General features: G+C 39.9%; 1 protein-coding gene across 1 annotated transcript; it reads left to right on the top strand.

Annotated features, from left to right (window-relative positions):
• The first annotated feature begins 4,469 nt into the window (after positions 1 to 4,469).
• On the top strand, positions 4,470 to 21,485 carry LOC144639119 (store-operated calcium entry-associated regulatory factor-like). The gene is made up of 3 exons (XM_078498370.1): positions 4,470 to 4,565; positions 8,643 to 8,851; positions 21,351 to 21,485. Exons 1-3 carry the CDS (start codon positions 4,487 to 4,489, stop codon positions 21,483 to 21,485), a joined length of 423 nt encoding a protein of 140 aa, XP_078354496.1. The 5' UTR covers positions 4,470 to 4,486.
• The last annotated feature ends 1,002 nt before the right edge of the window (positions 21,486 to 22,487 follow it).

Below are 22,487 nucleotides of genomic sequence, written 5' to 3'. Positions count from 1 at the left end.
GAGACGCTGTGGTGGTAATAACTCAATCGTTTACTGTATTTCATTTAATATTTGCAAGAACGAATTGTGAAGGAAAATGTGTTTTCAAATAATGGTTTCAAAATAAACTAAACTGAATCTGTCATAATCCAAAATTGCACGTAGAAATCTTGTGCGCTTCCAAGGAAAAGGAAGCTCGTCTACCTAGGCAGCATTGTACAGGAAAAAAATGCTAAGTGGTTAATTAAACAACAGAGGCGAGGCGTCTTCAAAGGTTCATGTTTATTTTTTAGGTGCGTTTTCTAAATGAAAAACGTAGATAGTCACATGTTAATTTTGTTATTTAGCGCGTTATTTTCACCGCTTTTTTATCGTTGCGTTTATGTCTGAGGCACTTGTCTTTTATTAATATACATCCAGAGACTATTCATAAAGTCCACGCAAGTATAAGGGTGCGTTTCTTTGGGAAAATCCAAAATTGGATCATTGATCTCAGATCACACGGATACTTTGCTCCCAAAGAAACGAAGAATCCTAAAACGGATTTTTTGCCATGACAACCCCGTAAACACATTTCAAAAGAATGAATTGAAATATTAATCCCATTGGTGCCCTGAGACTCTGGGAACTAGATTGCCAGGTGAAAATTATGCAAGTATTTTTGCTGATGTTGGCATAAAATAAGAACTGCGTTTCAACCAATCTTTTTTTGAGACGTGTTTCTGAGTTTTCGGAGTTACAGGCTACGACGTGTTAATATAAACCCCCCTAAATCGTGGTGTTCAGTTAACTCAAATCAAGTTGAATTCGAAGGATTTGTGTTAAAAAGAAAAGTGCAAAGATATTTATTTAAGGTCGCCTTTTGGTAAAAACTTTCGTTTTCGCCTATTCACAGCCGTGTATTCGATATTTGGAATGGCATCGGTTATTACTTTTGGGACTTTGCGGACGTTTATTTTGTTTGGAAGTCTTTTCATTGTTCCAGGTAAGTACTGCTAAAACTCCAATCTTTTCCTAGTAGCAAATGCAACTTACTAAAATAGTGAAAGTCACATTTAACAGTGCAGTTTTAATTCGCCTGCATACGCAGCTGCCTCTAATCAGTAAAACGGAAGAGAAATCTTAAAGCTTTCGTGTTGTTTTCTAGATCCTCTACAAAATTTGCATGTTTTCTAGCTCTTTTACTTTAATCATCCACTTATACGTTCATGGGCACCGCAAATTATATGATAGCCTCTTGTTATAAGCAGAAATAACGTTTCAGGTTGCCTGTTGCAAAGGAGGATACCTAAATATATATCGGGCCGAGCCAGGACTCGAGCTCAGAACTCGAGCTCGGGACTCAAACTTTCTCTCCGGTTTGTTTGCGGTTAGCTTTCACTCTGCTCTGGTTTGCTTGTGGTTAGCTTTCACTTCGGTTTGCTTGCGGTTAGCTTTCACTCCAGTTTGCTTGCGGTTAGCTTTCACTCTGGTTTGCTTGCGGTTAACTTCACTCCGGTTTGCTTGCGGTTAGCTTTCACTCTGGTTTGCTTGCGGTTAGCTTTCACTCTGGTTTGCTTGCGGTAAGCTTTCACTCTGCAGAGTGCTTGCGGCTTTCACTCTGATTTACTTGCGATTATCTTTCACTCGGTTTACTTGCGGTAAGCTTCTATTTGTTGCAGTGGGGCAATACTATACATAATAACCTTATTAAGTGTAAAAATAATCGATATATTATATTCCGTTTTTTGTCGGTTTGATAATGTTATTCGTGGGAAAATAAACTTCCGCACAACACGGAGTCAAATGTTTACGCTAGCCTACGCTGTCAAGTTTCGTTGTTCCACACGATTTTACTGAACACGAGCTAGACTACGAGCTTGACTTTGCAAGTGACAAACCGCACGGGCATTGCAAAAATATGCGTCGAAAATGTTGATTTTCCCGCGAGATGGTTAAGTTCTAGTTTATTTTGGAATTTCATAGTTTTCGGTAGTGCAGTACGTTATTATAAACATAAAATGAAATTCTTTGTATATGCAAATTTCTGCCTCTTCTTTTCTTGCTCCATTATTTTTTTATATTTTTTTTAAACTTAAAAATGGCGTTTTAGGGCTTTTTCAACTTTAAAAATTCACAGAAAAATAATGGAGAAAAGAAAAATCCGAGACACTGTTTTTAGACCGATATATGCAGATCAAATTCCACATAAACGTTTAGGCGCTCACGTAAATGTGTTCTCAAATAAACCTAATGCTGCGCAACATCATAATTGCAAAAAAATGCTGACGTTGCTTATTATGGTCTATATGATCAAAACAAAATCCAAAATTTCAATCTTTATTCAATAAGATTTGAGAAAATATATACTTTATTGGGGTTACCATCGACCAAAAATCGCAAAAATTCTGAGAAATTCGCGTTACTTCCGTTCCACATTTGAGTACAGGAAGTTTTTGGGCCAAGACACTTGAATGTGCCTTACATAACGATTTTTGCAGAGAGTAGATTTCTTGGACGAAGATGGCGGACTCAGTCGAACGAACTTTAATTGTTTAATTAATAGGTTTTAAAAGCCCGTGAAGATGGTCTTACATTTTTACATTGAGAATCTCAGCTATGTCATAAATTATGTGTCATTCATGTTTTTTTTTTCGAAAAGTAAAGCTCAAATACTTTGGTAAAAACCTGTTTTGTAGCGATTCTGTAAATGTTAGAAGGGACTGCACAGACCCGCAAATGATCCCGACCCGAAAATGATCCCGGGACCGCAAATGATCCCCAAATTGGACCGCAAATGATCCCAGGACCAGAAATGATCCCCAAATTGAACCACAAATGATTCCCGGACCGGAAACAGTCGCCTAACCGTAAATGATGGATATGCGTGGACTAAAGAATTTGGACAGGGGATTTAAATTAATTTAATCCATTTCTTTATTTGAATAATACAACAATAAGAAAAACAATTAACGCGAGAGAATGTACCGTATTTGAACGATTTAAACTCAAAACCACAACTTTATCGATATAGCTGCTACATATGTAATGATTACTAACCTAAAACGTGGCATTAAGTTTAACAATCCAAACAAAAGAAATATGAACTCTCTCTTATCAAGGGATGATTTATTTGCGGTGAAATGCTTTTAGCTGATAGCCATTCATTTACTAACCTGCGATCAGGCGTTATTTTTCTCGCGGCGGTGCAGTCAACGGAAAAATGAATGTTCATTTTTCCGTTGACTACACCGCCGCGAGAAAAATAACGCCTGATCGCAGGTTATTCATTTACACGCAGTCACGCAGCGTTCATAGCGACAATGTCTAGACGAAAAGTCTGGAAGAAAGTTGAGTTTTGTTGCTGGTTTCAATCATATCGATATCCGACTCTTGTTATCGAGCTTCTCTCTTTCGAAATCTGTGGTTTATTTTTTTTTCTTTGAATGTCTTCATCAAGTCACTGAAATAAATTCTGACACAGGATTTTCACAATATTCTGGAGCTTAAAGGCAACTGAAAATTCTCTAAAAAACTGACTTCATTTTCGCGTAGCTTTCGGTACAGATGGATTGACAGTAAGAAATTTGCACGTCCAAAAGTTGACAGCTCTACGCGTGCAGTATGCAAATAAATCTAGCCAGAGACGCTGTGGTGGTAATAACTCAATCGTTTACTGTATTTCATTTAATATTTGCAAGAACGAATTGTGAAGGAAAATGTGTTTTCAAATAATGGTTTCAAAATAAACTAAACTGAATCTGTCATAATCCAAAATTGCACGTAGAAATCTTGTGCGCTTCCAAGGAAAAGGAAGCTCGTCTACCTAGGCAGCATTGTACAGGAAAAAAATGCTAAGTGGTTAATTAAACAACAGAGGCGAGGCGTCTTCAAAGGTTCATGTTTATTTTTTAGGTGCGTTTTCTAAATGAAAAACGTAGATAGTCACATGTTAATTTTGTTATTTAGCGCGTTATTTTCACCGCTTTTTTATCGTTGCGTTTATGTCTGAGGCACTTGTCTTTTATTAATATACATCCAGAGACTATTCATAAAGTCCACGCAAGTATAAGGGTGCGTTTCTTTGGGAAAATCCAAAATTGGATCATTGATCTCAGATCACACGGATACTTTGCTCCCAAAGAAACGAAGAATCCTAAAACGGATTTTTTGCCATGACAACCCCGTAAACACATTTCAAAAGAATGAATTGAAATATTAATCCCATTGGTGCCCTGAGACTCTGGGAACTAGATTGCCAGGTGAAAATTATGCAAGTATTTTTGCTGATGTTGGCATAAAATAAGAACTGCGTTTCAACCAATCTTTTTTTGAGACGTGTTTCTGAGTTTTCGGAGTTACAGGCTACGACGTGTTAATATAAACCCCCCTAAATCGTGGTGTTCAGTTAACTCAAATCAAGTTGAATTCGAAGGATTTGTGTTAAAAAGAAAAGTGCAAAGATATTTATTTAAGGTCGCCTTTTGGTAAAAACTTTCGTTTTCGCCTATTCACAGCCGTGTATTCGATGTTTGGAATGGCATCGGTTATTACTTTTGGGACTTTGCGGACGTTTATTTTGTTTGGAAGTCTTTTCATTGTTCCAGGTAAGTACTGCTAAAACTCCAATCTTTTCCTAGTAGCAAATGCAACTTACTAAAATAGTGAAAGTCACATTTAACAGTGCAGTTTTAATTCGCCTGCATACGCAGCTGCCTCTAATCAGTAATACGGAAGAGAAATCTTAAAGCTTTCGTGTTGTTTTCTAGATCCTCTACAAAATTTGCATGTTTTCTAGCTCTTTTACTTTAATCATCCACTTATACGTTCATGGGCACCGCAAATTATATGATAGCCTCTTGTTATAAGCAGAAATAACGTTTCAGGTTGCCTGTTGCAAAGGAGGATACCTAAATATACATCGGGCCGAGCCAGGACTCGAGCTCAGAACTCGAGCTCGGGACTCAAACTTTCTCTCCGGTTTGTTTGCGGTTAGCTTTCACTCTGCTCTGGTTTGCTTGTGGTTAGCTTTCACTTCGGTTTGCTTGCGGTTAGCTTTCACTCCAGTTTGCTTGCGGTTAGCTTTCACTCTGGTTTGCTTGCGGTTAACTTCACTCCGGTTTGCTTGCGGTTAGCTTTCACTCCAGGTTGCTTGCGGTTAGCTTTCACTCTGGTTTGCTTGCGGTTAACTTCACTCCGGTTTGCTTGCGGTTAGATTTCACTCTGGTTTGTCTGCAGTTAATCAGTTAGCTTTCACTCTGGTTTGCTTGTGGTTAGCTTTCACTTCGGTTTGCTTGCGGTTAGCTTTCACTCCAGTTTGCTTGCGGTTAGCTTTCACTCTGGTTTGCTTGCGGTTAACTTCACTCCGGTTTGCTTGCGGTCCCGGGGGTTTGGGGGGGGGGGGGGGGGGGTACTCCCATATGTGGCCTATATAGGTATGTGCCGCCCAATAGGGTATGGTTTTTGAGGTTCTCGGTCCTTAAATAGGGTATCATTTTTGCTCCTTTTGGCAATGTGTTCCCGGTGTGATCCTTAGATAGGGTACCTAAATTCTATAAGCTAAAATAAACGCCCAGCTAAACGAAAAAAAAGGTATCTTAAAACTGAATTTTCTGTTCAGGTATTAGTAAAGCGATTTTATAAAGATTTGTGTCTTGCCGTGCGCGGTTAGCCGTTATTTGAGTCGTCACAGAACGCTTCTCCTCCCCTTGAATAGGGTGTCATTTTTCGGTTTTGTGCCTTAAAAAGGGTATCAATTTTCGCTGTCTTTATCCTTAAATAGGGTCAGGGTTTAAGAACCTTGGCGGCACACCCCTATCCGAAATTTATGGGAGTACTCCCCCCAGGCTTGCGGTTAGCTTTCACTCTGGTTTGTCTGCAGTTAATCAGTTAGCTTTCACTCTGGTTTGCTTGCGGTTAGCTTTCACTCTGGTTTGCTTGCGGAGCTTTCACTCTGGTTTGCTTGCGGTTAGCTTTCACTCTTGTTTGCTTGCGGTAATAACTTTCACTCTGGTTTGCTTGCGGTTTGCTTTCACTCTGAGTGCTTGCGGTTTTCAGTCTGATTTGCTTGCGGCTATCTCTCCCTCGGTTTACTTGCGGTGAGCTTTTATTTGTTGCAGTGGGGCAATACTATATACTAGTATAATTACTTTATAAAGTGTAAAAATTACAGTTTTATTGTATTCCGTTTTTTTTGTCTGGTTGATAATGTTATTCGTAGGAAAATAACCTTCCGCAAAACACGCAGTCAAATGTTTACGCTAGCCTACGCTGTCGAGTTTGTTCTAGCCTGCAAAGCAGGCGTATTTAGTGGGCATATTCGAACATGTTCGAACGCATTTTGTTCCACACTATTTTACTGAACAAGAGCTAGACTACGAGCTTGACTTTGCAAGTGACAATCCGCACGAGCATTGCAAAATTTTGCGTTGAAAATCTTCATTTTCCCGCGAGATGGTTACGTTCTCGTTTATTTTGGAATTTCAATAGTTTTCGTTAGTGCAGTGCGTTATTGCAAACAGAAATTCTTCGTATATGCAAATTTCTGCTTCTTCTTTTCTTTAATATTTTATAAATTTTTGAACTAAAATATGGCGTTTTTAGGACTTTTTCAAGTTAAAAAATTCACGAAAAAATAATGGAGCAAGAAAAAAATCTGAGACACCGTTTTTTAGACCAATATATGTAGATCAAATTCCATATTAAAGTTTAGGCGCTCACGTAAATGTGTTCTCAAATAAACCAAATGTTGCGCAACATCATAATTGCAAACAAAATGCTGACGTTGCTTATTATGGTCTAAATGGTCAAAACAAAATCCAAAGTTACAATCTTTATTCAATAAGATTTCAGAAAATACATACTTTGGGGTTACCATTGATAGTTTGCACACAATTTCACTTGGAACACAAACGCCAATATTAATTTTCCCTCCGTGATACCTTAATAAATGAAACACTTTTCATCAGCTATCTCAAAATCGTCAAAATGCAGTGGCCGCTAAACATGCTAAAAACAGTAACAATCACCCCACCTCGTGTGAAATTAAACTTTGGTGAATTTGCAAAAGAAAGATTTTAAAAACTGAGATTGTTGGCAGCCCATGCCTTACTGCAATTTTAAGAAATAAATCAATCCGTTTCTTTTTCAAATTGCACGCATAATTAATATGCAGAATCCAATTTAAAGGCCTAGTTTTTCACAGTTTTGTATTTGATACTTATACGAGAGTGTCTTTGCTTGCTTAAGAAAAAAGGAACTTTTGATTGTTGAATATTGCCCCAATTTACTAATTTTGCAAGTTGACCTGTGACTGATGTGAAAATATTTTTAGTCAATTTAAAGCCTGGTTTTCACTAGTGACACAAGCACAAGTGCAAGGATAACAGCTCTTATTTCACCGTGAAAACGGCTTCGACTCAAGCAAAAGCACAAGCGCATTGCTTTTTGATGCTTGTGCTTGTGCTTGTGCTAGCGGCAATCACAAGCACAAGAATAAAAATTTGTCCTTTTTGCGTGATTGCGTTTGTGCTTGCATCACTAGTGAAAATCAGGCTTTGATGAACAATATGAGACTAGTTTGAAACCATTTTGTGATGTAAATGTGAATCATTTTAGAGCTTAAGCTTAAGGACTTAACAAAACATTAGTATATCAGTTGGCAGAAAATTTTATTTATGGTTGCTACGCATGTGTCAACATCTTTATTGAGTGACATGTACTGAGCATAATAATTATTCTTTGAATTCAAAATGTTGTGTTTAATTTTTGCAAGAGAGGCTGAGCAAGATAAGAAGGCAGTACTGCATTAACCTCACTATTTTTCATATTTTTTCACATATTTTTTTCACAGGTTTCACAGGTACTAAATTTTGTGATGTAGCCCTTGCAAAATTCACATGTTTTTTCAGAGGGTGTTTCTGTGTCACTGTGCTTTTTCACAGGTTGTTCACAAGTTCTCATCCAATAGTGTACTGTAACCTGCCACTTGTTTAGAGCTAGACCATAATGTGATCGTTAGAAAAAAATATTGTGGCTTTTAAACAGCCTTCTCTTACAGACTCTCTGTATTAACATTAATATAATGTTGTGTTAACAAAGTCAAACTTGTCTATTGGCAAAAAGCAACCAAGAGAAATCTTAGCGTGTATGCTGTAAAATAACATCAAAAAGATATCTAAATTGGTTGTATGATTTAATTTCATGGTTTAATTAATTATTAACTAATTAAACCATAATGAATTATTTTTGGAGACCAACCTTAAGTGCTGGGCACCCTAGCTAAAAATTTTCTTAGAGCACAGCCTTGGCTGCGGCGGTTTGACACGTAGCAAAAGATTTTGGTATTTATATGTTTGCTGAGTCAGCGACAGCGTCGTTATAGGTGCCAGAAAACAAGAGGAGTGATGTTGGATGTATGAAATCCAAAGTCAGATGGGAATTTCACTTTTTTGCAAAGAAATTTGGATTTCCAGGCCCTGTTTTAAAAGATCTAGATTTCGGCCATTTCTACTGGTTTTTTGACACTGCACTGCAAGATGAACCCTGAGAACCACAGAGTAGAAGAAGATATTTCCTTCATAAATATCATAATTTAACTGTCGTGAACTCAGTGTAAACTGAGAAGAACTAGGGCGTGGTGTAACTTAGGTTGAAATTAACTTGTGTTATAATGTTTTTTACAGTTTTGGGCTGGGGTAGTAGTGACAAGATACAATTGACAGATGTCAGAGTTATCACATTACTTCATGGAAGAATGACGAATTCCCGTCGTACCCACCCTGTGCCTCAGTTAAAATGTGTTGGTTGGTCAGCCGGTTGCTTAGCGTTTACTCCAAGTGTTGTTCATTGTTACAACCGAGGATTAGGAGGATTAGATGGTTATGACTTACAGGTAAATATATATGTTTGTATACTACATGTATGTCTTATGAACCAGGACTACAGGTCATTGTAATTAGGAATGTAAAGTACCGATGTGGCCCTTCAATCCTGAGTTTATCCCAGTTTCCATAGCAAGTGTAAAGGCCGCCCCAGCGGTCAGGGTTCGAGCAGAGTCACTGTGTTGTGTTCTTGAGCAAGACACTTAACTCTCACAGTGCCTCTCTCCACCCGTGCGCGATCTTTACTGATGTCATTGTTTACATTTTGCCACATTAGCATACAACTTTGCGTAGAGGAGGCATCAAGCTATGTGCAAAGTGACTCTAGATATTTAAAGAGCTTGTGAAACGTAATTATCGGCAAACTTTTCAGCTCTTTGCGTGCAATATTCAAGGAGATATAAGCGTTCAAAAACTGCCAAATTTCTGGGTGGCAAAAGTGCTAATGAGCCCAAACATTCATTGTAAAATATGAAGTTTTCAAACCTGCGGCACAGAAAAAGTATTAAATACATCGGGCTCAAATTTATCTATAGCGAAAGTTTATCGTACCATGTAGTTTCAAGTCAGAATTCAGTCAGAATTTGCCTGGGCAATGTTACATTTTTGTTATCTTTTTTGTTTATATCCATCGTGTTTCATTGCTTTCGAAATTAAAAGTATGTCCTTGCAATCTACATCATTACGTGGAATGATCTCTTGTAATTTTATATCCTTTTAAAAGTGTTTTATTTCCTGAAAAATCAACGAAAAAGACGAAGCAAAAATACGATTTTTATTTACTTCAAGAAACATACTCCGAAACTCATGATGAATTAATTTGGAAGGCAGAATAGAGAGGTGACATATTTTTTTCACACGGATCAAATTACCAAAAAGGTGTTTGTATTTTACTAAATCCTTTGTCTGATAATCGAATAGAAAATTACTATTGTAGTCCCGAAGGAATAACCGTGTTAATTAATACCTTTTATAATACCTACAAATCAATTATACAACCTCACTTTGATTACTGCTCGCCTGTTTGGCACACATGTGATAAAGGGTTACGGACAAAATTACAAAGACTACAAAATCGTGCAGCCAGAATTATCACTAGGTCTGGCTATGAAGTCAGATCTGCTGATCTAAGAAAGGACCTAGGATGGCAGCCACTAGAAGATCGCTGGTACCAACAAAAAGTAACAACTATGTAAAAAATTGTCAATAATCTAGCCCCACACTCGTTGGCACGAAACTTCACTCCAGTTAGAGAGAGTCATCACTATGAAACTAGAGGCTGCCATATAAACCTATGTGTTCCAAAACCCAACACTGAGTTTCTTAAAAGGAGCCTCGCCTATAACGGAGCGGTAGCATGGAATGCACTTCCTGTGGAAGTCAAAAAATCGAAAGACCTTAATAGTTTTAAAGGAATTGTTAAATATTAATATATATATCACATATTTAATCTCATTATTTATTTATAAATTCAATTTTTGTAATTATATTAGAGCACGGATCTCTGGAAGACCATCAATTGATGAATGTGATTCCGTGGATAAATAAAGTTTTCTTACTCTTACTCTTACAATAAACTTGTTCATCAGTAATATTTACGCGCCAAACGTTCTTGCAGACCAACAAAAATTCTCACAAACTTCGAAATAGTCCCCGATCACAAGGCTGTTAAACTACGTTTCAACCTCATAAACAGAAAGCGTGGTCCAGGCCTTTGGAAATTTAACAACTCGTTACTAAAAGACGAAACCTATGTTTATTTGATATCAGACAGCTACCCTGGCATTATCCAAAAATATTACAATATCAATGACCCAAAATTAAAATGGGAACTCATCAAAACGGAAATAAGAAGTCTTACTATCCCATGTTCCAAAAACAAGCTAATTAAGGCTAGAAAAATCAGGAAAACTGAAAATGAGCTTGAGATTAAGCGCTTGGAAACTTTGAATGGGAAAATTGACAGTGGTGAAAATACCACTGAATCTGAGCAAAAAAGAATATGAACATCTGAAAACTGAACTCCGTCACATCTATGAAAAAAGGGCCAAGGGAGCAATTCTCTGCCGAAGGTACGCAGGAAGGCGAAAAGCCAACAAAGAACTTCTTTAATATGGAAAGAAAAAATTTCAATAAGAAAATAATTTCAGAGCTCACATTCATGGCTGGCATCTGTGTAACCGTCAACGAGAGCCAAATTATGGAGAAAATAAAATTGTTGTATGAAAACGTGTACACTTCAACTAATGATGGTACTTATGAGGATTTCCAAGAGTTTACAAACAACATAAACCAGCAAAACTATCAAGTGAGCAACGTAATGAAATCGAAGGAAAATTATAACCTTAAACGAATGTTGGGAAGCCTTAAAATCGATGGGATCTGGAAAGCCTCCAGGTGAAGATGGATTTACCGTCGAGTTTTATAAATGCTTTTTCGACATTGTAGGAAAAGATCTCCTAAATAGTTTCAACGCAGCGTATGAAAACCGAGAGATGCCCATTTTTCAACGCAGGGGAATAATAACACTGATACCTAAAGACAATTCGGACTTACGCGAGTTATCCAACTGCATGGCGACCTATATTACATTGTTAAATGTAGACTATAAAATTGTGTCAAAAGCCATTGCAACAAGAATAGAAAAATTTCTTCCACACGTAATTAACAGCAGTCATACGGGCTTTATGAAGGGCAGATACATTGGGCAAAATATTAGATTATTCAACGATGTCATGGAACAAACGGAATTACAAGATATTCCCGGAATACTTCTTTTATTGGATTTCAGGAAAGCATTTAATACCATAGAATGGAATTTTATCCAGCAAACTTTGAGTCTTTGCAATTTTGGACCTTGTTTAAAACTGTAATAAGATTCAAGAAGTCGTCACACATTTCATGAGCGTATATGAATTATTTAATGTTCATGAAGATGGCTGATCCGAGTTGAGCACATGGTTATTGAGCAATGACACACAAGGGAGTTATGGGTAAACGTAACCTGCGTGACGCCTGACATGTAACATGCTTTCTTCTTTTTTTTAAAATCAAAGTTGCTTTCTGATCACAAGAATGCTAACAACCATAACAAGAACGATAACAGGAACAAGAAAATTAGAATAAAACAACAAACAAAAAAAATTGAAATGTCATTAATGTCCAAGACAGTTCCAAATGGTCTGATCATAAGGCCAGGGTTCACCTTCTCCAACTTGACAGCAGCATCCAGTGTCACTGGTAGTAACACCCACGCTTACAGCAACGGGTAGTGTTCTTCACCTGCAATGAAAATTCTTGGTCAATGTTCATCAGTCAGCATAGCGGGCAGGTCGTCGAACGACTCGGCCTTTGCGAGTAACTGTTTGAGGTGCTGGTGGACTGGGTGACACAGGAGAAGCACAGGGGATTGGAGAGGGGGATGCAGGCGGTGGGGTGACGGGACAGGGTGATGAAGGCGCTTCAGAACTTGGCTCAGGTGGAACCGGTGGGGTCGAGGGAATGGCATTTGAAGGCATAGGAGTTGGACTGGCGTCATTCGGTGATGCTTTGAAAACTGCGTATGGAACATATGATGGACGTGGGTTTAATGGGTTGGGTCGGAGCTTGTCAGGAAGGGGTGGAGTGGTATTGGTCCCATGTGGCGAGGCAATGGTACTTGAGGGAGGTGCCAGTTGCACTTGAACACGGTTTCGCCTAATTTGTCTGGAGCCAGTTTTGATAAAGTAAGATCTGGGGCCAGCAGAACCGATGAACTGTCCAGAGATCCACTCCTTTGAAGGTGAATTAGGGGGAGGTTTAGCACAGACATAGCTTTCGGGTGGGAAGTCTGGAAGGAGTTGTCCTGCATGTTTGTCGTAAGCTTGCTTTTGCTGTAATTTGCGATGCAAATGTTCGGTTACTACTGTGTCGCGTTGAAGCTTGGAAGATTTCAATGTAACTGGCGGCTGAGGCAAATTGCTGCGGAGATCCCGGCCAAACAATCGCTGGGCTGGAGAGAAGGTGTGACCAGAAGGGGGAGTATTGCGTACTGACAAGAGAGCCAAGTCTACATCTTTAGCTGTGCGGAGAATATGTTTGGCAGACTTCACAGCTGCTTCAGCACGACCATTGGATTGCGACCAGTATGGAGATGACGTGATGTGATTGAACTTGTATGTTTGGGCAAATTCTTTGAACAAGTTCGAGGTGTATTGAGCTCCATTATCTGTTAGCAAGGGGGGGGGGGGGGGGATTCCATGTCGGCCAAAGTGCTGCTTGGTGGCTTGCACTACACCGGTTGATTGGATGGATGGATAGAAGGCGGTCAATTTCATAAAAGTCACTGTAGTGATCAACGGTTACTAGATATGGTATGCCATTGAGCTCAAATAAGTCTTGTGAAACCAGTTGCCAAGGTAAGGTGGGCACAGGGTAAGGTTGGAGTGGCTCCTGAGGGTGTTGTTGTTTATATTGTGCACAAATGACACAGTTCTAGCACATGTCTTTGACCTGGCTGTTGATCCCTGGCAAGAAGACACAACTCCAAGCATGTCGAATGGTGAACTCGAGCCACGGCGAGCAGCGTGCAGCTTGTGGAGTATGGACGGGCGAGCAGAAGAGGGGATAATGACTCGATCTTGTTTAAACAGGAGCCCGTCATGTGAGGTGAGTTCATGACGGATGGCCTTGTATGGACGTGCTAGTTCAGGAACCGCAGCTTTGTCATTGGGCCAGCCAGCCTCAATGAGAGACTGCAGGGCGATTTGTTCAGGGTCTGTTGCAGCCGCTGTTCTTAGCTCCTGAAGCGTGGCATCTTGAAATGCAGAAAATTGAGGGGTGTCTGTTTCAAATTCTACTCGATAGACCACTTCATCATGACTTGTTTGTGACAGGTGGTGGGTAGAGGGGCTCGAGAGTGTGTGTCAGCGATGTGGAGTGTTGATCCCTTGTGGTACTCAACGCAGAATGTGTAGCGTTGAAGAGTAAGCATCATGCTTTGAAGACGGCGTGGAGCGGAAGCCAGAGGGCACTTAAAATGGTCTCCAGAGGCTTGTGATCACAATATGTACGACCACATCAGATTTGCCAAAGAGAAGTTGGTCAAACTTATGGAATGCATGAACGATAGCGAGAGTTTCTTTTACAATTTGAGCATATCGTTGTTCTGTTGGACTGAGAGAACTTGAGCTGTAGGCTACAGGTTCTCACAAGGTATCGGAGGAGTTTAAGGAATAAGTGGCTGGTTGAAGAAGTGCCACACCGAGGCCATATTCACAGGCATCAACTTGAAGTACCACTGGGGCTTTGACACCAAAATAACGGAGACATGGAGCTTGAGACACTAACTCCTTTGCTTGCCGGAGAGCTTCTGTGTGTTGGTCAGCCCACAGGAATTTCTCATCGATGTGGGTGAGATCACGGAGAGGACGTACCACCTCACTGAGGCGGGGACAGAACTTTGGTAAATAAGTAATTGTGCCCAGGAAACGCCGTGTGGCTGCTTCGTTCTGAGGTTGAGGCATGTTCAGGACTGCATTGACAATCTCATTACTGGGCTTTAGTCCTTCAGGCGTGAAGGTGTGGCCCATGAAGGGCGCAGAGGAGGTCTTTAGCTTGATTTTGTCTGGATTGAGCTTTAGGTGATGCTGAGAGAGGCGGTCCAGGAGCTAAATTACTGTGCGGTCATGATCATGTGTGGCCTCTTTAAGTGATGTGCCCCGACCTATGACAATGATGTCGTCGGCGATGTTGACAACACCGTCCAAGCCACAGAGAACATCATGAATGCGACGCTGGAATTCCTCAGGAGCTGAACTGATGCCGAAGGGAAGTCGAGTCCAGCGGTAACGCCCCCAGGGTGTGTGCATATTAGTCAACTTAGAGGACTCCTCTGTCAGGTTAATTGTTTGAAAAGCATCTTTGATGTCAAAAGTTGAAAAAATCTTAGCCTGATGAAAACGATGAAGGTTCTCCTCCAGAAAGGGGATGGGGAATACTGGTCTGAGAATAGCTTTGTTTATAGTCTGGGAAGGGTCTAAACAAATGCGAACTTTGGCAGGCTTAGTTGCTGATGGTGGGCGTTCACGTACCACCATGTTTGATATCCAGGATGTGGGCTCATTCACTCTAACTAGTTGACCCGTGTTAATCAGTTTGTCCCATGCCTCTTTAATGATGGGTAACTTTGATGCCGCGTAGCGATGGGGCGCATCTTGGATGGGCTTAATGGTAGGATCAAGTGTCAGTGAGTAGGGTTCTCCCAGTTCACCAGGCCCCTCAAATAAATGGGGATAGTTAACTTTAATAGAATCAAGAGTCAACTCACCACGAGGAGGTAAAGAAGGTGTGGAGGTGACATGGAGTCGATTGACAGTGTCAACATCATAGTTCAGAATACCCATGCGAGAACTATCAGCTAGACCCAGGAGGGGTGCATAGTAGCTTTGTGCTGTTATAACTTAAACCACTAAATCATAGATTTTTCCTTGGCGAGTACAATGCAATGTGGTTTGACCTCCAGTTGGGATGATGGATTTGGAGTAGTCAAGGAGACGAACACTGGAAGGTTCAACTTTTACGGGAGACATTTTCTGTAGATCTGCGACGTGTATGGTGTTACATGAGCACCCAGAGTCCACTTGAGATCGGATGCGGCGAGTTGTTGCTGGCGAGGTAGTTGGGCTAAGATCCAGATCAACAAAGATTCCCTTGGGTGCAGACTGAACCTGCGCTATGTCGTGAGTGATGACATAAGCAGTGCTTGACTGAAAGCCTGTGTCTGCCTGGTACACTGTGTTAGCGGCCGATGCTCGGAAAACTTGTTGCCAGTGGCCCCTTTTGCCGCAACCATGGCAAGTATCATTAGCTGCTGGGCAGTCACGACGAGCAGCGTGTGGTGTGCGACCGCACCACAAGCAGGTAGAAGAGGCATGAGACTGTGAAGCAGAGAGGCCACGTTGTCTGAAGGGACGGCGAGGAGGTCTGGACTTGATCGATGGCATTGGGTGTGACCTTGTGTGCTGCATCAGTTGTGTCCTCGTTTAATACGCTGAGTGTAAGTTGGTGGACTGATTCCTCAAGCTGTTGTTTAGTGATGGCTGATTCAGTTTTGACGCCAGCCTCAAAGTCCCGAGCCTTATTGATTACTTGTTCGAAGGTCAGAGAAGCCAGGTTCTCTCGTGAGATACTGTTTGAAGGTGTCATTTAGCCCAATTACAAAAATGTCTCTCTGCAGCCTGTCGTCGACGGCTGAGGGAAAATTGCATTTGTAGTACTCTAGTCGCACTACAGTATGCCACTGTTGAATGCTCATTCCGGGGTCCTGTTTTAAAATGCGGAGAAAATTATGAGTCCATTGGATGATGGGTTCCTCACCAAGATAGTGGTTGGAGAGTTTTGCTAACCATTTGGCCGGATGTTTTTTTATCTTCATCGGCGATTTGAGAGTCGATGGTTGTGGTAAGTATATCCCATTCGGCCTGAGGGAAAGCTTGTCGGAGAGCCGCCATAACTTTAGGTCGTTTCGTTAGTATCCAGTAGTCGTCGCTGTCCACATCTTTAGCGGGATTGATGTAGTCTTCCATGATACAATAACATTCTTTTTTTTTATATAAAAATACAGTTTTTCCAACCCAGGCTGAATATTCTTATTTTTCTGCCGATTTTAGGCTGAAATATTCTTATAAACATTCTTAGAAAATATCGTTTGACATTTCCGTTTTAGCAAGTGTTGGGTAATCAATTACAAGTGTTTGGTGTCCAGAATTGTTTCGTGTTATATTGTGCACATGTAGCATTGCTTTTGGTTGCAGCCTGGCCGTTTTGGCTTTAAGCAAAGCATTCCTCACAAAGATAAAGTGACGGAAATGAAAATACCTGATTTTGTTTCAACTAAAAACATATTTAATTGTATTGTATTTACAAATCTTCAACTCAAAACTATATTCTTTTCAAAATCTCAGCCTCAGGTTTATTCTTAAAATATTCTTAAAAGTTCGCCAATTTCAGCCTCGATATTCTTATATACTAGATTCTTATAAAAAAAGAGAGTGAATCTCTAAAGTTCGCAATAAAGAATGTGAAAGCTTGACGACGATCCTCTGAGCTGGCGTCAAACACAGGTCGATCTTTGCCTATGATGAGTCGATCGATGAGCGGTGAGAAGAGTAGATCAGTAAGTTCGGAAAATAGTCCAAACCGTGATGAGTCGATTGATGGGAGAGAGACAGCAAGTTCGAAGCGTTCTGATAAAACGAGTCTGGATGCAATCAGTCACGAGAGGCCAGGCTGAATTGTTGAAGTTTTGGGTTCTTCACTTCTGACACCATGTAATAAAATTCAAGAAGTCGTCACACATTTCATGAGCGTATATGAATTATTCACATGGTTATTGAGCAATGACACACAAGGGGTCATGGGTAAACGTAAGGGTAAACAAGGGGTTATGGGTAAACGTAACCCGCGTGACGCGTGACATGTAACAAAACAGTGGGTTAAGACGTTCTATACAAACTCTGAAAGTGCAGTCTTGCACAATGGATTCACAACGGATTTCTTCAAGTTATTAATGGGAGTCAGACAAGGATGCCCTCTTTCTTCGTACCTATTCAATTCATTCTAGGGGAATGTTGGCTTCCAAGATAAGGAAAGATAATAACATAGATGGGATTAAGCTATTTGACACAGAACACGAGATCAGTCAATTCGCGCCGGATCGAATGATACCACACTTTTTCTAAGTAACCTAAACTCTGTACAAAACTCGCTAATACTGGTCGATCAATTCGATAGTATCTCCGGTCTTTCACTAAATGAGAAAAAAACAAAGGTTTTATGGTTAGGTCCCTGGAGGTTTAAAATATCCAAACCTTTTGGACTAAAATGGGCGAAGGATCCAGTAAGGGCCCTAGGAACTTTTATTTCCTTCAATGTCAGGAACAATTAAAAAAACATCGACCGAAAAATTGACAACATGACATATATCTCATTTAATATACACAGCCCCCATGTTAACAATTCCTAACACCTATATGATCCCTCGATTAAGAGTTCCAACATAAATATAACGTTCGATATAATTTCTTAAATTATTTTCAAGTTCTCTCATCGATACCCAATCATCTACTTGTAAAGGCGAAAACCGTATCACGAATCGTCATGCGTAATTTCGCATGTAGCACTTCCTATCAGCTGCCTGATGGGCCGCCAGGCTCGAACGCAGACTTTACCTACCTTTTACCATAGCATTAGATAACTAGAATCATTTCTACTCCTCCCTGATGGGATGCTAATCTTTTGCAAGGGCTTAACCCCAGGGTTAGATTTGTTGGTCCCCCATTTATACACTTGGGTGAAAAGTCAGGAACTAAATGCGTACACTATTGGTTTTTGCCCAAGAACACCCTGGCAATTAAGGGATCGAACCAGAAATGAAGCTAGGAATTCCTAGGAATTCTTAGGTATTTCCTAGGAACTCTTAAGATTCTATTCTTAAGAATCCCTAGAAATTCCAAGGAATTCTTAGGAATGAAGGTGTGAAATTTCACGGTAATTGAAACTGGGAATTGTTAGGAATTCCTAGGAATTTCAAGCTTTGCTTGAACTCGAATTGGCTGGGAAAATATTCTTAGGAATTCCTAAGAATTTCTAGGAATCTGAGCAATACAATAAAAACTTTAATAATTAATAGGCTTATTCCAATTAGGAATTCTCAGGAATTTCTAAGAAATTTTAGAAATTTTTGGGAGTTCGTAGGAATTTTTGCGAATAACTGGGAATTTCTCATGAATCTGTAGGAGCACAAAATTCTGCTGCATTAAATATGCCTTGTAGTCATACAATTAAATACACATATTTTAAACAGTTTGAATTTATTTAATATTACGCTACACTTTTCCGATGTACATACTTTTATAATATTCCCAAGGCATTAAGGACCAATCCATGTACATGCCTGAACTGATGCCTTTCAATGGCATAAGCTTATAGAAATATTAAATTACTTAAAACTTGTGGCTAATGGTTGTCGATAATTTGAAGGGTAGGAAGTCTTTACTGCATTCACGATGGCATGCAGTGATGTAGGTGAGAACGCCTTTAATGGTCAGGTCTTAAAATAATTCTTTGTTTCTAATTATCTCGGTAAACGATGCTTTCTTTGTGGAATATGATGCTCATTTTTTAGCTCAAACAATTACGAGTAATATTGTTGGGACTAAAACAATTAAACGGCAGAGTGTTTCCGTCAAGGACCTATTGGCTGATAGTTTCCCCGCTTAAATTTAATGTTCTTTAATACCAATAATAGCCCGAGACGTGAAGCTTCGAAGGCTAATATGCTAGTTTTAAGACCATCAAATTTCCAAGTTGCAGCTATGAGACCGATGGTTCCAAGACAAATTAAAAACACTATATCGGTTTTATTGTTAAACACTAAATGAATGTAATCCGTAATGTAATAAATGAAAAAAAAAAAAAACACAAACAAACAAGAAACCCAGTGAGTGCAGTGATTTAGTGGTTTTTTTTCTGTCTGTAGGCCCGCTTGTTTACAAAAAATTTTCACGGACGACTACTATCCATCCGGGTATTTTTTCTCGGATTGCCAGTGCCTCCGCGGATGAACGCTATTGCCTCTTACCGTACCCAAATTTGTAAATAACCAATCAGAAGCGCGAACTACTGTCCTGTTATCCTACGATATCAAGTCACTGACCTGATATGCCACCATATCACGGTCACTTTGAAGTAAAGTAGTGTTACACTGCGATGAATTGAAAAGAGGTTTTACCAATAAAACGGAACCTACCTTATTATAGGAATATAACGAAGCATTTTAACAACGCGAACAAAATGTACGCGTAATAAAATTAACGCGAATTGTCGAAAATTTATGTTAACATGCATTTAATTAACGCGAATTCTCGTGTGGTGTGTGCTTACATGCAGTTAATTAAAGCGATTTTGATGCGTAGTAATTTTTATCGCAACCTGCGCTATTCAAAAGACAAAACAACAACGTCCAAAAACAGAACTTGAGGTTTAATTCCGATAGAGCAGATACACAACAAAGATATTTATAGGGGGTAAATAGATGAAATAGTGACTAAGTCCCCGGGGGGTACTCCCTATAATGGCCTATACGGGGAGGCTCCGGCCGAAAGGGGTACCTTTTTCAGGCTTCAGGTATATAAAAGGGTAGGGATTTCACGAGTTTAAGTATATGAAAGGGTATAGAAATCGGTCATTTGGCTATTTAAAAGGGCCTTTTATTAAAATATTTCGAACAGACGCAATTTATGGCTGTATTATTTTAATTTATTAAGCGCTACATACAAATGACAAGAAAACGTCCTATTTTAAGTCCACGCCTTGTCTCTTAGGTATATGAAAGGGGTACCTTTTTTCAGTTAAAGGTATACGAAAGGGGTACGATTTCTGTCAAAAATGGTATATAAAAGGGTAAGGGGTTAGAACTTGGGGCGGAGCCTCCCCGTATAAAACTTTTTTGAGTACCCCCCCCCCCCCGGGACTAAGTCACAGACTAATATTTAATGAATGGGTCCAGGGATGGAATACATGCCGTCCTGGCGCGTTCCACTGCCTCTGTTATTCATTAAGCTTTGATGGAGAAGTAGATGACGTGTAAACATTACTTTGCCGAAAGTAAAGGTCTCTTAAAATAACAATGTTGTAAAAAAGTGTGTTTTTAATTAACAATGACGTAAATTAAGGTACATGAAATTAACGCGATTTTTGAAATTCGCGTTAACTACATGTATCGTTAATTTCCTATAATAAGGTAGTATTTTTAATTAGCTGGTGTTTACCGGTCGTAAAATGATAAAATCTTTCACGCAAAAACTAAACTTGAGCGCGCTCGACAATGGCGAGATGTTTGCCGACGAGTACTGAAACATTCAGACTGAAACAGTGGAGTCGGAGTTTCCACATTTTTCGCTAAATTTGGATTTTGAAAATGTAGAGAATAAAACTCCAAACAAAAGAGTAAAAACTGTGAGAAGAGGACTTGATAAAATTTTGAAGACCAAAAAAGTATCAATACAAGCAGGTCAACACATTTTGCACTACGTACATGGCAAGCATGGCTTCAACAAAGCGAATAATATTACCGGATTTTTGGCTGAATTTGGGTACGGTAAATACCTAGTCGTACCTTTTCGGTACGCTTCGGCGGCATATCAGGCTCGTTTGGTCTCGCCATGGGTATTTTGGCTCGACTGCGTCTCGTCAAAATACAAACCATGGCTCGACCAAACTCGCCTGATATGCCGCCGAAGCGTACAAAAAGGTACGATTAGGTATAAACATGATCAATTTAAACCAAATTAGCACGATAGGAGAAAATTTAGGGGTGAACTGTAATCTGTAATAGTGTACTAACTATTTGCTTATCAAATTTTGAAGTTTTGTTTGTGTGGCAACCACATATTATGTTAAATAACAAATAAAATTTGATTCTTTTTTTATAATACATTTTTGGATAGTTGATCTAATATTATTTTTTAGGTGCAGTGGGAGTGTAAAACAGACATGGACAGTGAATACAGGTTTGGTGAAATTGCTGTCAACTGTGAAGGCTATGATTATCCTAATGATTCATACGTCCTCGAAGGCTCCTGTGGGGTATGTACAGTAAATTAAACTGTATTTAATGAATAATAAAGAAGTATAGAGATTGACAGTTGAGTTGAGATTAGCCTGTGAACAGGCTCTCCGGTCGAGGATGGGCGAAAAGAAAGCTGTAAGAAAAAGGGGAGGGGAAGGGAAGAAAGGGAGATGGGGAGAGCCTGTTGACAAAGAATAGAAGCTGCTATTCCGCCCCTTTTGATTAACCTGTCATTAATCTGTCGACAACGTCTCATTATCTCCGCCTGGATGCATTGGAATGTAATTAGTAAAATAAACGTGGCCGACACGACTCCTACCTTCGTGACATTTGTGACCCATTTGTTTCTTTGCCGTTCCATGTTAAATTCGGCCTTTTGACCTTATTTGCTTCTCACTTCTTTCTTAGTAGCCTCCTACGCAGACGTTCTTAGGGCTCGTCACGCGTTTCTCCCCCACGAACGCGTGACGAGCCCTAAGAACGTCTGCGTAGGAGGCTACTTTCTTAGGGGCACTGTTTTATTTGGAGGCATTATGTATTGAATAGAGCCATAAGATTGTGGCCACGGACGTGTTTAGAGGTCACTGGTCTGCGCTGCGTGGTTTCCTGTTTGTTTAGTAAACAATTCCCACCGGAGCCCTTACTCTCAATCACCCCGGTTATAGTTAAGTTATGGGAACGAGGCGACTCCGAAGGTGAGAGAGAGCGAGAGCTCCAATACGGCAAGTACATAGGTCATCGCTGCGGGGAGGTGGGTGGGTCGCCAATGCTTCAGTCCTCCAGCACTTCACGAAAAGACAGAATACACGTGTACTGAGAAGCTATATATATACCTGTACATAGTCAGCGGCATGGCTTGCAGTTGCCAAAGTAACTGGGCACGTGGAATGGGAAATTAGGGTGTTTGTTTGCGCGGGCCTCGGTGAGAATAGTTGACACCTCACAATGTTTTGCTAGTTCAAATTTTTTGGCTCGATTTATTTGCAAGATGTGCTTTGTTTTTCAAAATGTTCGCCCTGGAAAGAAAGAAATTGAAC

The sequence above is a fragment of the Oculina patagonica genome, chromosome 14 (genome assembly GCF_052425735.1).
Source record: "Oculina patagonica isolate OP01 chromosome 14, crgOcupat, whole genome shotgun sequence".
Classification (NCBI taxonomy): domain Eukaryota; kingdom Metazoa; phylum Cnidaria; class Anthozoa; order Scleractinia; family Oculinidae; genus Oculina; species Oculina patagonica.
This window is presented reverse-complemented; position numbering and strand designations above follow the sequence as displayed.

Excerpts from the sequence above, each read along its gene's own strand:
- LOC144639119 (XM_078498370.1), top strand. The coding sequence starts at position 4,487 with ATGTTTGGAATGGCATCGGTTATTACTTTTGGGACTTTGCGGACGTTT. Across the intron at positions 4,566-8,642 it reads AAGTCTTTTCATTGTTCCAG|TTTTGGGCTGGGGTAGTAGT; the intron begins GTAAGTACTGCT and ends TGTTTTTTACAG. Across the intron at positions 8,852-21,350 it reads TAGATGGTTATGACTTACAG|GTGCAGTGGGAGTGTAAAAC; the intron begins GTAAATATATAT and ends ATTATTTTTTAG.